Here is a 15,999-nt window from a genome sequence, read left to right on the forward strand (position 1 = left end):
CACTGTACTATAAATCTTTACTTTTGGTCTGTTTTGTTATATATTTTTTATAGATGTTTTTTGGGCTTTGTTTTGATTTGACCAATTAAACCCTTTGCAACTGGTTGTAATGGTATGTTATAGTGTTGTATTTTGTACCAATGTTCAAAATTAGCATAGGGTTCGTTTCCTTATGTATGTCATAGTCAGTAGTTCAGTGCTTGTTGTTGGTGCATGTCTGTAGTGTTTGTTTTTCATAAACTGTATAATAACTGTGATTAATTTTCTTGTCGGCTATACGGTAAGTGATTTGTTCAAATTTTTTAAGGTTTCAGGGCTGTCTTAAATTGGTGTCATCCACTTCACTTTAATTTTGCTGAATACTAGTAGTTGTCTCATAGTGAATCATACCAAACCTTCTTGTATATACATTTTAATAAAAGTTGTTAACGAACAAAATAGCTCAATAAGACAGAAAACTGAATCGCTTTCATCCCATACGGGCTTTTACAAATAGGTAAACAATTTTAATTATGAATGATGTATACATTTATTGGCAAATTACCTACAACTGCTTAAGATTTAAATGATATGTAAATATTCATCAGTATTAAAATGTTTAATATACTCCTTTTTTCATTGGCATGGGCATTGACATTGGCATTGGCATATCAGGTTTCATCATGTCCATCATTGGTATTGGCATAGGCATATCAGGTTTCATCATTTCCATCATTTTCATCATTTTCATTGGCATTGGCATATCAGGTTTCATCATTTTCATCATTCCCATTGGCATTGGCATTGGCATATCAGGTTTCATCATGTCCATCATACCCATAGGCATTGGCATATCAGGTTTCATCATGTCCATCATTCCCATTGGCATTGGCATATCAGGTTTCATCATTTCCATCATTTTCATTTTCATTGGCATCGGCATATCAGGCTTCATCATTTCCATCATTTTCATCATTTCCATTGGCATCGGCATATCTGGCTTCATCATGTCCATCATTCCCATTGGCATTGGCATATCAGGCTTCATCATTTCCATCATTTTCATTGGCATCATTTCCATCATTTTAGGCATCATTTCCATCTTTCCTTTCATCTCCATCATTTCTTTCATTTTCATCATGTCCATCATTTCTTTCATTTTCATCATATCCATCATTTTACATTTCATTTCCATCATTGGCATCATTTTCATCATTTCCATTTTACCTTTCATTTCCATCATTTGCATCGGCATCATTTCCATTGGCATCATTTCCATCATGCCACCTTTGCCGCCCATACCGCCCATCATTTCCATTGGCATCTCAGGTTTCATTGGCATCATGTCCATCATGCCACCTTTGCCGCCCATACCGCCCATCATTTCCATTGGCATCTCAGATTTCATTTGCATCATGTCCATCATACCACCTTTACCGCCCATACCGCCCATCATTGGTTTCATTGGCATCATTTCCATCATGCCACCTTTACCGCCCATACCGCCCATACCTCCCATCATTTCCATTGGCATCATTTCCATCATGCCACCTTTGCCGCCCATACCGCCCATCATTTCCATTGGCATCTCAGGTTTCATTGGCATCTTAGGTTTCATTGGCATCATGTCCATCATGCCACCTTTACTGCCCATACCACCCATCATTTCCATTGGCATCATTGGTTTCATTGGCATCATTTCCATCATGCCACCTTTACCGCCCATACCGCCCATCATTTCCATTGGCATCTCAGGTTTCATCGGCATCATTTCCATCGGCTTCATTGGCTTCATTGGCATCATGTCCATCATGCCACCTTTACCGCCCATACCGCCCATCATTTCCATTGGCATCTCAGGTTTCATTGGCATCATGTCCATCATGCCACCTTTACCGCCCATACCACCCATCATTTCCATTGGCATCATAGGCTTCATTGGCATCATGTCCATCATGCCACCTTTACCGCCCATACCTCCCATCATCTTTTTCATGCCATAGGCGTTCACGCCAGCCAATAAGGCTACAGTTGTTAACACGAAAAATGTTGCCATCATGAGATTCGACGAAACCTACAAAACATGCAGTTATTGTTACATCAGAATTATATAAATAATCCATATTATGCATTTTTCAAGGGTAGTCAGCGAATTAATCCTAAAATTGAATACGCGATCTTAATCAAATGATTTACATATGAAAGAAAATAATGAACTTTTTAGATTTATATTATTTTTATCTGAACATACAGTTTTCCATTTATTCCTTTTTATAAGAAAATGTATTTAAAGTCCTTCTGTCATTGTAACTTTTGCGTGAAGTTGCGTGATGTCAGTTTTTATGTCATATCTCACCGAGAGCAGTGTAAAATCAACCATCCGTGAAGATACTATTTTTTATACAGTGATTATAATAGCGCATTATTGCTTCGCATCACAGTTCGGAGTTATTAGTTTTAATCGACATACACGCCGTTTTGAATTGAAAACTTATCACATAAAGATTCTGATTGGTTGCTAAACGATGCGGCAAAGATACAACAACTGCTATTGGCTTAAATTATATAAACTATTACAGACTTTTCCCGTCACAGGATAAGAAACCAAATGCCGGAAATGTGTATTTCAGTTCCGTTCAACTGTTCTTAATTCATATTCGTTTTAAGTATGCATATAATGAAACTGAAATTGAAATATCAATTATAAGAACGTGTGGATTTGTTAATTTGCAATATGCACGATTTGTTTTACTGAACAATGTTCCTATAAAATGTTATCAAAAATGTATAATTTGTATTTTATAATTTCTGCCAATCTAGACACAAACCCAGACATGCATAGTCGTAAAGAGAACAACATTTTAAAAACATGGGTGTATAATGCACTCGTGTCAAACTGATGGTACAATATATTACCAACTGATTTGTTTTACATTTGATCTTATTGTGTGTTAATCCCTTGTTTTATTAAACGTAAATTGATTTCCTTGTTAATAACCATGTAGTAATTTTTGCAGTTTTTATCACATCATATTATGGCAAATATGTTTTCAATTAATCCCAAAACTACTCTCATTTTAGAGTTCATATGAATTTAGTACTTATCGGATCAAAGTATCGAAAGCGGTCTTAGGTATTTATCATCATCAGTAACGATCAAACACAAACGTTTGAAGGTGATGATAAATTGATAACTGAATAAATTTGATGACAAATGAACAAATATATTCGTAAACAAATTAGTCGTTTATAAGAAATATAATTGTAATATATATAATGTGTATTTGATAGCCCATAAAATATCATCAGCATTTAAGCAGATCCTATAGCTAGATTTGTTTTATTTCGATTTAAGACCCAATTGATACTATTGCAAATACAAGGTAACGTCCGAGTCTGTCTTTTCTTTATTTATTTTTTCAAATCAAATAGCTGGAACAAGAGTTCCCTGACCTATGAATATTTAAGGAGTCACTAATGGTTCTCTGTCTTATAGTTTCAAGTTAAAGTTCTTTTTTTTCGCCTAAGTACATTATTGATGTAGTATACTGAGGGGTGATAATAAGTGGTTTACTTTCTTACCTGAGTTTTAACTAGGTGGCAAGTTGGTATCGATGGAAGGCCGAGGAAAGTTCTGCGATCGTTTCAATCATATTCTTCCTATTTATACAATCTATTATTTCTGCTACTTAAGCTCATTACGTAATAGAACATAGGTTTTATTAAAGATATGCAACGACATTTTATTTCATCAAAATTATGTGGTAGTCCTAACACGATAACCATGTCCGACAAATGTTTGTCAAAAAATACATAATCTTTAACATACAATAAAATTAACACTTTAACTGACACACATATTTTGTAAGGGTTCATAGTAAAACATGCCCTGCTGCTAATTTCTTTTGCATCATTGACATATTTCTCCTACCCTACTTTATCTATACAAATAAAAACAGCGTGTGGATGTGTTCTAGATTGTTCCCACATAACATAAACCACACTTTGTTTAATCACTGTTGACAAGGATTTAACTATTTCTGATCAAAAGAACAAGTGTTGGTGTCTTTGGTGACATGAATACAGAGGTGGCTATTTAAAGGACGTAAGAAATACATTTTGGTAAGAAATTAGAATAACATGCAATACAGAAACGATCTCAATTTTTTCTTTCTTTTAAATTGTGACACAAATTCTAATTTGATTCCATTATAGATAAGTATACATTAAGTTGTCTCTTTTTGAGATACAAGTTCATCAATTTGATCAAGACTGTTTTAGATAAAAGCTAAATTTTTCGTGGAAAAAATTTCAAAATTACATAACCAAAATATTTTCTACGTTAGGGTTGTTTCTTTATGGTTTTATTTGTAAATGCTTTTTAGTTTTTAAGGTTTTAAAGTGCAATTCACAATCATTTTGGTATACAAAATGCTTAAACCCTTTTTGTAAAGTAAGATTATGGGCGAAGCGTACATTGAACAACTGATCGTGCCTTGTCTCTGTATACAAATCGTACTATTACAAGTCTCTTGTAAAAGAAATATGAATAAATGTGCACTCATGTATCCCACATACAAAAACATCAATAGACAAGATGAGATGTTGGTGAATCATATTATAATTTTCTTTTTTTCATATGACCATGTAGGAGTCGAATTTATTCAGACACTTATCAAAAACAAGTATATTAAAAAAAAAAAAACATTTAAATTCACATTCAGATATATTGATGATGTTATTTCCATTAACAATCCAAATTTTTCCGATTGAGTTCAACTCAAAAAGAGGGACAAAAGATACCAGACGGACAGTCAAACTCATAAATTAAAAATAAATGAGAACGCCATGGGTAAAAATAAAAAGACAAACAGAAAATAATAGCAAAGAAGACACAACATAGAAAATTAAAGACCAAGCAAAAAAGACAGGGGGGATCTCAGGTGCTCCGGAAGGGTATGCATATCCTGCTCCAAATGTGGCATCCGTCGTGTTACTTACTTTATTACAAATTCGGTTTATAGTCTAATTTGGTAGGTCACTTTGGTGAAAAGGGATTTGTATTGTAGTTACGACATGAGGAACAAATCTGATATCATTTGTGAAACGGTTATTTTATAACAGTCAAGCAGCTCGTGATGGCGTCCGTAAAAGTTATGAAGGGATGATTTCAACTTCCATTTGGAACTCTTGGTTTAATAGCTTTCCTGTGAGCAGCAATCCTATTAAGGAAATCATGATAGAAAATACAAACCCGGGAGTATCGTATACATTAGGAGATAAATACTCCATATTCAGGCGCTTCGGGAATGATGCTACATTTGAAGTTCCCAATTTGGAAGCTGAAATCATCACTTTCGTCGGACAGTTTTGTTTTCAAACAAACAAGACGATTTTAATTTAGAAATTTATCTACTTTAAGAACAATTTACCAACTTCACCGCCGTATGGGATATTCATTTCTCGACTAATTATGTATGCATTGGCTTGTAACTGCTACTCATACTCTGTAAAACGTGTATGAGCAGAAAAGTTATGAACCAGTGGTATTTCAAAAAACGACTCGTCTTTTTTTTTAAGATTCAGCGGATTGGTTAATCATAAAAAAATCAACCTAAAGACGTTTTATTTAATTTAAAAAACCTTTCTTCAAGTTCCTGACGGACTTTGGTAGAATTTAGCTGATATAGTATACAATTGACACATTTCAAGCTCACCTAATGTAACACCGTGTTCATCTTGCTAAGATAATAAAAGCTGAAACTGAAATATCTAAAATAGCTGAATAAGGAATAATTTAGCCATGTACAAGCCCCTGGTGTTCCCTAGTAAGAAAGTTGACTCTATCCGTTTCTGTAATACACGCTCGATTTAAAGAGTGAATATCATCAAGTAACTATCACTTCAGACGAAAGCCCCAAACCAGCCTTTTCATTTAAAGGTAGTGTGCTTTTTCAGGTTACTGTTTCAACTTTTGGAATTTCTAATGATCCTGTTGTCTTTGAAAGGATTAAGCCAAAAAACATGTCTATTTAGATGACATACAAGACTTTTGAGGAACAGATTGATACCTTCTTTATGCTTTGTTTTTTATGTGTATTATGACATTTGTGGGTGGAGCCAAAGTTGTATGTAGCATTTTGCATGCTCCGAGTAGGCTTTTTGCGGCGATGAGGAACGTTCGCTTGTTTCAAAATTGTAAAACATAATCATATTGCACCAAGCAAACGATTGTTTATGCTGGAATATGACACAAAATAATATTAGCTTCGGATAGAAATTGGTAAATGTCTTTTTTTTAAAACTATAGTAAAATAATAAAGTCATTACTCGGAGTCTTCCCAAAAACTCCGTCGTCTGCCGTATTGAACCTAGCTGCGAAGTCAGTGTTTATATTTAGGCTTGCACCAATCAGATTTGCTCGGTGCTGCACCAAAAGAAATAAGTTGATGAAAAAAATATTTTAATAAAATAGGTAGCTTCTTAACATTTAATCATTAATCTTTAATTATCTTTATTAATGTGTTTAACGAACCACTGTATTTGTTGTATTACTTAACAGATATACTAGTATTAATACAATTTATGAACTACAATATGATGTTTGTAATTACTTCCTACACCAGAGGCCCAAATAAGTAACGACAGGGATCTTGACCCCGGAACGTTACCATACATTTGATTCTTTAGATACAGAAAGATGTGGTGTGAGTGCCAATGAGACAACGCCCCATCCAAATAACAATTTAAAAAAAAAATTAAACCATTATAGGTCAATGTACTGCCTTCAACACGGAGCCTTGGCTCCCAGCGAACAACAAGCTATAGAGGTCCCCAAAATTACTAGAATAAACCCATTCAAACGGGAAAACCAACGGTCTAATCTATATATAAAAACGAGAAACGAGAAACACGTTTATATAACATAAACAAACGACAACTACTGTACATCAGATTCTTGACTTAGTACAGGTGCAATGAGTCAATCAAGAGAAGATTGTATCAGAGGAATACAAAACATTATTTACAGAAAGGCATATGACTTATGACGAAAAAACACACAGCCAACACTTATAGAAAAAAATGCATGAGGAGATCACCACAATTACAATTTCCAATTTGAAATTGACGAATATAAAGTCATCATTTGCATAACATCTCTACCTCACCACACTCAAGTTTTTTTCGTTTCCAGAGCTACTACATGAAGCATAATAGACTGAAGTTATTTTACAATACTAGTGTATACTTATACATGTTATACTAAGTATGCATATTCAAGGTACCTATTTTGGGGCTTTGCACAAGGGCATGCTTTTTTTTCTCTGATTGTTAATACGTCCTTTCGCATCATGCAGTGCATGTTGAATGTGTACTGATTGATATCTAGTCTTTAATGCCAGATTGTTTTATTGATTTCAATCGGCTTTGCATTTGCTGTCAGAAACAGCTAGTACTATTGGATTTTTTTGATTTTTTTCGTTTGGTCTGTTTTGTTTCTAGGGCTGTATTTTTTATAGATGTTTTTAGGCTCTGTATTGGTCTGACCAATTAATCCCTTTTTAACTGATTGTAATTGTTTGTTCTTGTGTTGTACTTTTACATCACCGTTCAAGCTTAGCGATATGTTGGTTTCTTCAAATACGTCACCCTGTCACATTCTGTATTGCCTTATCAAAATCGTAGCCAGGCAGCAGTTCAGCGTTTGTTGTTGGTTTATGTCTGTAATCTTGGTAAATTGTATTGTTGTAAATTATGCCATTATTTTTCAATTAAGCTGTTTCCTAATTGTCATGTTGGGGTATTCGAAAGCCTATTGTAAAGGTATTATAAAGTATGGGTTTTTTTCATTATTGAAGGCTGTACGGTTGTCTATAATTGCTGTCATCCACTGAATTTCAAATTTGGTTGAAACTTTTCTCATTGGCTATTATACAACATTATCTCCTGATTTTTATTTTTGATTAATACTGTAGATTCATTATTATTCAATGAATACCAATGTTTGCGGGTTTCGTGGGTACTGGTGAGCCACCAATTCAAATTTTTAACGAATAACATATTTTCAATAGGCTTTTTACAGAGATTGACACAACCACGAAAACAAATATCCACGAATATACAACTTTTCAGCAATCAACGAAAATTGATAGATGGGGAAGCTGAATTACTTCAGTCCCTTATAGGCGATTTTGCCAAATTATTCATTCTCTTATAAATAAGTAATTAACTCCTAAAAGTAAACAATTCTTAATTATGAATGATATATACATTTATTAGCAAATTATCTACAATTATTTAAGAATCGTATTATATATAAATATTCATCAGTATTATAAAAAAAAAAGTTTGTTTAATATACTCCTTTCTTCATTGACATTGGCATTGGCATACCAGGTTTCATCATGTCCATCATTGGCATTGGCATATCAGGTTTCATCATTTCCATCATTTTCATTGGCATTGGCATACCAGGCTTCATCATGTCCATCATTCCCATTGGCATTGGCATATCAGGTTTCATCATTTCCATCATTTTCATTGGCATTGGCATACCAGGCTTCATCATGTCCATCATTGGCATTGGCATTGGCATACCAGGCTTCATCATGTCCATCATTGGCATTGGCATATCAGGTTTCATCATTTCCATCATTTTCATTTTCATTGGCATTGGCATGTCAGGTTTCATCATGTCCATCATTCCCATTGGCATTGGCATTGGCATTGGCATTGGCATATCAGGTTTCATCATTTCCATCATTTTAGGCATCATTTCCATCTTTCCTTTCATTTCCATCATTTCCTTCATTTTCATCATGTCCATCATTTCTTTCATTTTCATCATTTCCATCATTTTACATTTCATTTCCATCATTGGCATCATTTTCATCATTTCCATTTTACCTTTCATTTCCATCATTGTCATTGGCATCATTTCCATTGGCATCATTTCCATCATGCCACCTTTGCCGCCCATACCGCCCATCATTTCCATTGGCATCTCAGGTTTCATTGGCATCATGTCCATCATACCACCTTTACCGCCCATACCGCCCATCATTTCCATTGGCATCATTTCCATCATGCCACCTTTACCGCCCATACCGCCCATCATTTTCATTGGCATCATAGGTTTCATTGGCATCATGTCCATCATGCCACCTTTACCGCCCATACCGCCCATCATTTCCATTGGCATCATTGGTTTCATTGGCATCATGTCCATCATGCCACCTTTACCACCCATACCGCCCATCATTTCCATTGGCATTTCGGGTTTCATTGGCATCATGTCCATCATGCCACCTTTGCCACCCATACCGCCCATCATTTCCATTGGCATACCAGGCTTCATCGGCATCATGTCCATCATGCCACCTTTACCGCCCATACCGCCCATCATTTCCATTGGCATACCAGGCTTCATAGGCATCATTTCCATTGGCATCATAGGCTTCATTGGCATCATGTCCATCATTCCACCTTTGCCGCCCATACCTCCCATCATCTTTTTCATTCCATAGGCGTTCACGCCAGCCAATATGGCTATAGTTGTAAGCACGAAAAAGGATGCCATGTTTTGAGATTCGTTGAAACCTGAAATGCATTTTCAAAAAGGAATTTGCGTAAATTTTATAAAATTTCAGACACGATCTTAATTTGATGATAATCATGCATGTCATATGAAAAAAACTTCGATTTAAAAATATTTATCTAAACATACAGGTTTCCATTTATCATTTCCCATAAGCACTTTTCATAATTCCTTCTGTCATTGTTACTTTTTTTGTCAAGTTGTATCATACTATGTAAAACAAGTACAAAATATCCCTATATACATGATAGAGTAATAATATAGCTCTTGACGTGTTTATATCTTATACATCCTTTGATTCAAATGTTTATGAAGAAGATAAATCAAGAAAAGCGCATCGAACGCACAAATTAATGAAGAGTTTTTTATTTTAATATTCTAGTGAAGATTTCATATGAGATGACCAATGATAACGGGCACGTGCGCCCTTAGTTTCTAGTGAAAATGTTTCAAAGCACTCTTCTGTGATGAGAAAGAAAATTATCGGTCGGTAAGAGCAAACGACAATTTTGTAAAATAGCGATAATTATGTTTATTCTTTCTTCTAGTTATCGAAATTGGTTTTATTTGGAATAAGCAAGTAGTGAATTTTACAGGTTTTTTTTCGTATCACATGGTATTATAAAAATATACTTTTAAATAATCCCAAAACCTCTTGCATTTTAAGGTAGATGGGGTGTCTAAATTATAATCCATTGAATGTTTTAATAATTTGCCAAAATGTAGTTTTTATCATGCTTTTAAAATAATAATAATAAAAAGAATGGGTCCCCGGGCTTATTTTCATGCTACACGGTGTTCAAAATTGACAAATTGTGTATAGATTATGCATGGAAAACCCAATTTTCTTCAGTAAAGCGTAATCTACACCATAGAATTTTGAGACAACATATGAGAAGAAATGGGGTCACCGGACCCATTTATTTGCTACATTATAAAATAGGTAAATTCCTAACATATTCTATTGTAAAAGTACCTTAATCTGAATTATCTGCCCTTGCGTATGAGTTGCCCCCCCCCCCCCCTTTTATATGGGAAAGTTGGAAAAAAATTGATCACACAAAAGTTTTCTGTTTTTTGTGAAATACAACCATAAATATGATAAAACATGTCATTTTCTAAATAGAAGTGGAAGTTCTTACACATGAATTACCTAATACTCTAAAAATTTGCACATTCTATTAAAGATCTAGACCTTGTTTTCTGGTATTTCCAAATCCAAGATGGAGGAAGACACCCTATCTACCTTAATAGTCATATTATAAAAGTAATTAGAATAATAAAATAATAATTTTATACATATTAAAAAAAAGCATCAGAAACGATCATACTTTTGAACGAAAAGGATGCATTCATAATGCCCCAGATAAAATCCACATTTTTCTACGTAAGAAAATGTCTGTACCAAAATCAGGAATATGACATTTGTAATCCATTTGTTTAATGAGTTTGAGCTTTTAATTTTGTCATTTGATTGTTGACTCTCCGTTTTGGAATTTTCTTCTGAGATCAGTATTTGTATGCCTGATACGTTAGATGCAATATGATCAAAAAGCTCAAATAAAGAATGAGTCGTTTATATGAAATATAATTTGAATAGATCGTGAAATGAACGTCTATAAACGCATGTACCAGGCGCGTAGCTCCCTATACGCCAACGCGCAGTTGCGTGCACATCGGTTCGGTATGCAAAAAAAAATATTGCAAAATTAAAAAAATATAAATTAAATTTTAAAGGAAACATATGTTGTCACTTTTTTATTTATGAAATGTCATTAAATAACGGAATTTGGTTTCAGAATAGAAGTTTTATTGAAGACCATGCATGACGAAATCGGACAGTAACTTGTATCTTTTACAAGATTTGAATTTGTTATAATCAGTTTAACACATGTAGTTTCGGAGCCAATTTACAGAGTACGGTTTATCTGTTTGGAATGAGATGTACCAATCGGCATGAGATTTATCAGAACCCTTCGATATCGTTGAAATTATGCCATGGCGATGTGTTCGACGGACTACCAGAGCCACTCATCCTGCAAACATGCCAAAACAGTATTGGAAAGTCTCATTATATTTTGCGTTTATAGACCATATGAAAATCGAATGCCTATGATAATGGAACTGGAGAGTGGAGTCGCGTCTGGTATTATCAGAAAATCGCTTCTTTGTGCCGTATCTTTCTCCTCTTGTTGTAGGAAATATCACAAACGAACAAAAATCAACATTGTCAGAGACATACGAAACTGACCTGGTATGTAATTTTGAAGAATTCAATTGGGATGTCGCTCGATGGCGAACACGTACACTGGTTTATAACATATCGCGAGTGCTACCATGGAGATCTTTCAATGTACTACGTCTGTTGAAATCAAATGTACGATCACCAATGAACAATGACAGGTTATATCCGCTAGCATTACTGCATTTTCATCGGGATAGTGTGAATATTGCCGACCAATAAATAGAGAAGTTCGTTTCTGCCTAGGCCCGAAAAGCAGATTTTTGACAATTTTGAGTAAATTCTGTATCAGAAAAATGTGTAGTTTATGTTTTCAATTAACCATGATTTACTCTATTCAGAAGCTTTATAAATAGTTTTTCATTCATAAATTGTTTATAAGTCCTATCTACATGAAGCTCCTCTATCAACTGTCCTATGACCGAAAACCGAAAAAAAAACATTTTCCTGCATAAAAGGGTCCCAAAATTTTTTCGCCTCGCTCCTCTCGGCAGTAGTTGCTTCCACATCGTTTCTTTATAGCTACGCCCCTGTGTACACATTATGTTGGTTGAAAACTTATAAATTGTTATAGTGTATGTATAACGCATAAACAAATTATTTCGTAATTACCAAACAAACACAAAAAATAGAATAGAATTGAGCTTAGATTTAGATATAGAATAAATCATTGTTTAAATAGATTTAAGTATTGAGTGTTTGGTTTCATTGTATGACAGTAATCGGTTGGTCAATGAATCATGTTGGGGGGAAAAGAAGAAAAAAAAACGAAAAAAGATGAAAAAAGATGAAAAAAAATAAAAATTATATGAATAAATGATAAGTCTTCAGCAAATTTGATTTTTATAAAAACATTAATGGTTGGCTAACACCACATCATCTTTAAGGTAAATCACATATAAAGATGAATAAAAGATTAGTATTACCGAATATGTTAGAGAAAAATAAATATAATATGTTACCGGTTTTTCATTTAATTTTTATTTAGTCATTCCATGTTGTTCCTGTTTTAGTTTTAATCAAATTTTTCGTATTCTATTCTTTAAATCAAAATATACCAATTTGATACTCATTTGGTTTCTAGGTGAAAATCGTACCTATGTAATTTTATATAGTATACTGAAGGCTGATAATAAGTTAATTTTTTCTTACCTGAGTTTTGGCAAGTTGATATCGATGGAGAGCCAAGGAAAGTTCTGCGGTCGTTTGAACGATCATTTGCCTATTTATACTATTGATAATTTCTGCTAATTGAGTTCATTATGTAATAAAACATATGTTTTATAAAAAAAAATCATCGCCATTTTATTTCATCAAAATTATGTGATAGTAAAAACACGATAACCATGTCCGACACATGTTAGACATGTGATACATAATCTTTTCGAAACCATAAAGTCAACACTTCAATGACACAAATAGTTTGTAAGGGTTCATATACTAACATGCTTTTCCGTTGGTCATTTTTTTTTGTCTTATCGACATACTTTCCACAGCCTCCTTTATTCATACAAATGAAAACATCATGTAGAAATGTTCTACATTGTAATTAATATGTACATTTCTATCCATTTGACATACACCATACTTAACCTCTGTTAACGAAGGATTTAACCTTTTCTTGTCGTATGAAAAATTAATGTAGTAATGCACGTAGTCGTTTATAGTATGAAGAAAGAGGTGGATCTTGCATGGTCGTAACAGAACGATATGGTAAGAAATTATAAACAGACAATAGACCATTTTAATATTAACAACTTTTGACTCCGGGTTCTACACTTATTCTACAGATTACCTACTCTGTGGTGGGACATCCTGGTCAAATGGCAGCACCTTAAAAAAGCAAAATCAAAATTATATGAAATGGACTATATATACAGAAATGCTCTCTCATTGATTTCTTCTTCCAACTTTGATATGCACTATTGAAATATGCAAAGACATTCATGAATTTCTTTTGAAATATTTTTCTGTTTAAATTTTTTTTAAATCTTTTTAATACAGAAAGATATATTATCATTCTTTTTTTTTTTAAGTTGACTTATTCTTATGCACATTATACTTAAGTTCTCTCTTTGTGTGTAACGCTACTAAAGTGTTATTTTAACATGATTTAAAACTATAAAAATACTATAAAAAAAAAACATGATGATTATATACTAATTTTTTTATGTGTGGGTTGGTTTTTTTTTGGTAACACGTTGCTGTTAAATAACGGAATGGTATTAGATTGTCTTATGAATGAGATTTTTCGATGGCCATATAGCCAGTTTTTATCCACCATTTTCTACAGGAATACTCATTTTTTTTAATTTGTTTAAGGTAGATCGGGTGTTTAAATGTTCGCGCCGTTGATATCGTAAGTCATGTACGTTGTCGTAATTTGCCATAACTATAAAATTTGATCATCAATTTATTTTCTTTTATTTAAATACATTGAGAATGAGTTAAATAACTATTAACTGCAATTTCAAAACTTATTAAAGGTTATTGCAGCTATTGTCATTGTCGAAATAGTACTTCCGTTCTAAAAATATGGAGCATGTTCTTGACGTCGGAGAAGACTGAAGAGAGAATAACTCATAATAATCGAACACCTGAACTGCTTTTCATGAATACTGTAATGCAGATCGCAATTATAGATAATGTGTTTGAGATTTTGATTTTTTCAGTTGTTCATTGACCTTTTGTTTTGAATTTTCATTGGAGTTCAGTATTTATGTTATTGTATCTTTTTCACTTTTACGTAAATAAGCAAAACTCTTTTCTTTAATTCTACGCAACTTCTGTTGGCCTAGCCTTTCCCACATAACGTATTTGAAGATCAACATATTACTTCCAGGTTTTTTTTTAAAGCAATCAAATGTTTTGATGTATTTTCTAAACAAATATGCATTGTTAAATGCAAACTATCAATAATATGATTAATTTATAGGTTTGACAATGTTTGAATAAAGTAAACATTTCAAAACTGAGTTAAAGCAAATTTTAGAGGAGCAATACAGTTCTAACAGAGGGGATAGCGACTGAGGAATGCACAATAAATTAATTACTAGTATCTTCATGTACAAATGAAAATACCAAGAAATTGTACACGTGCGATTGTTATAGTAATTCTTGTAGCAGATAAAACAAACCCTTATATTTGATGACAGGTCTGATGTATACATATTTATAATCTTGTTTATATTGTTTGTTCATGTTGTTTTCATTTTGTAATGATTTGTTACATTCTATGTAATGAAGTGTTATAATAATAAAGATTTGAATTGAATTGAATTGGTAATATCGGCCATGAAGTATTAAATACTAGTAGTAATAAAATTATGAAAACATATAAATATTTCTACCATTGTTTTCATTAATGTATGTGCTCTCCACAGAGAATCATATATATTAAACATATCGTTAATCACATCGCCGAAACATCACGAAATTTATACAGGTTTTTTTTCAGTTTAAAACCATATACATGTATAAACATTTGACCGTCTCTACTATGTATTGTTTTCCTAAAATACAACCAAACAAATACAGAGAAATCTTCTTTAGTAGCAGCTTCTTGTGAGTATTCTACAACTATTTCTTCACTGTTTTTCACTAGGTCTCATACTTATATCAAAGATTTTATAATGTACTTTTACACATCGGTGCATGCTTTGTGATAAAAAGATAGCTCGTTTTAGTCTAGGAAACGTGATTTCAATACTAGCTTTATAAGCAGTTAACTAGTTCTTCAAAACTTGCAGATACTTTATATTTTCTATGTTGTGTCTAAAGTTTTTTTTATTACCAGTTGTTGGTTGTTTTTTGTATTTTGTTTCTGCTTTTTATCGATTGAATGATACAATATAAATAAGAAGATGTGGTATGAGTGCCAACTCTCCATCCAAGTCACTAAGTATTAAAAAAAACAATTCTAGGTCAATGTACGGTATTTAACACGGTGCCTTGATTCACTCCGAACAACAAGCTTTAAATGGCCTCAAAATGACTAAATTATGGAAAAGAATTCAAATCGACAAACAAACGGTTCAATCTATATAACACACGACAACATGAAACACCTATGAACTACACCAATATACGATAAGTCTTTCTCGAAATAATTTTCCAATCTATATTATTCACTTTTACACAACTGTCTCAGCTTTGCGTAGAGATGAACCCTCTATAAAAT

The 15,999-nt window shown here is 33.1% G+C and overlaps 1 protein-coding gene across 1 annotated transcript; it reads right to left on the reverse strand.

Annotated features, from left to right (window-relative positions):
* Positions 1-598: 598 nt before the first annotated feature.
* Positions 599-2,035, reverse strand: LOC134694309 (uncharacterized). The gene is made up of 2 exons (XM_063555314.1): positions 1,207-2,035; positions 599-1,104 (listed from the first exon to the last, which is right to left on the reverse strand). The coding sequence occupies exons 1-2, from the start codon at positions 2,033-2,035 to the stop codon at positions 599-601; spliced, it is 1,335 nt and encodes a 444-aa protein (XP_063411384.1).
* Positions 2,036-15,999: the final 13,964 nt, after the last annotated feature.

Source organism: Mytilus trossulus, chromosome 13 (assembly GCF_036588685.1).
Source record: "Mytilus trossulus isolate FHL-02 chromosome 13, PNRI_Mtr1.1.1.hap1, whole genome shotgun sequence".
Taxonomy (NCBI): Eukaryota; Metazoa; Mollusca; class Bivalvia; order Mytilida; family Mytilidae; genus Mytilus; species Mytilus trossulus.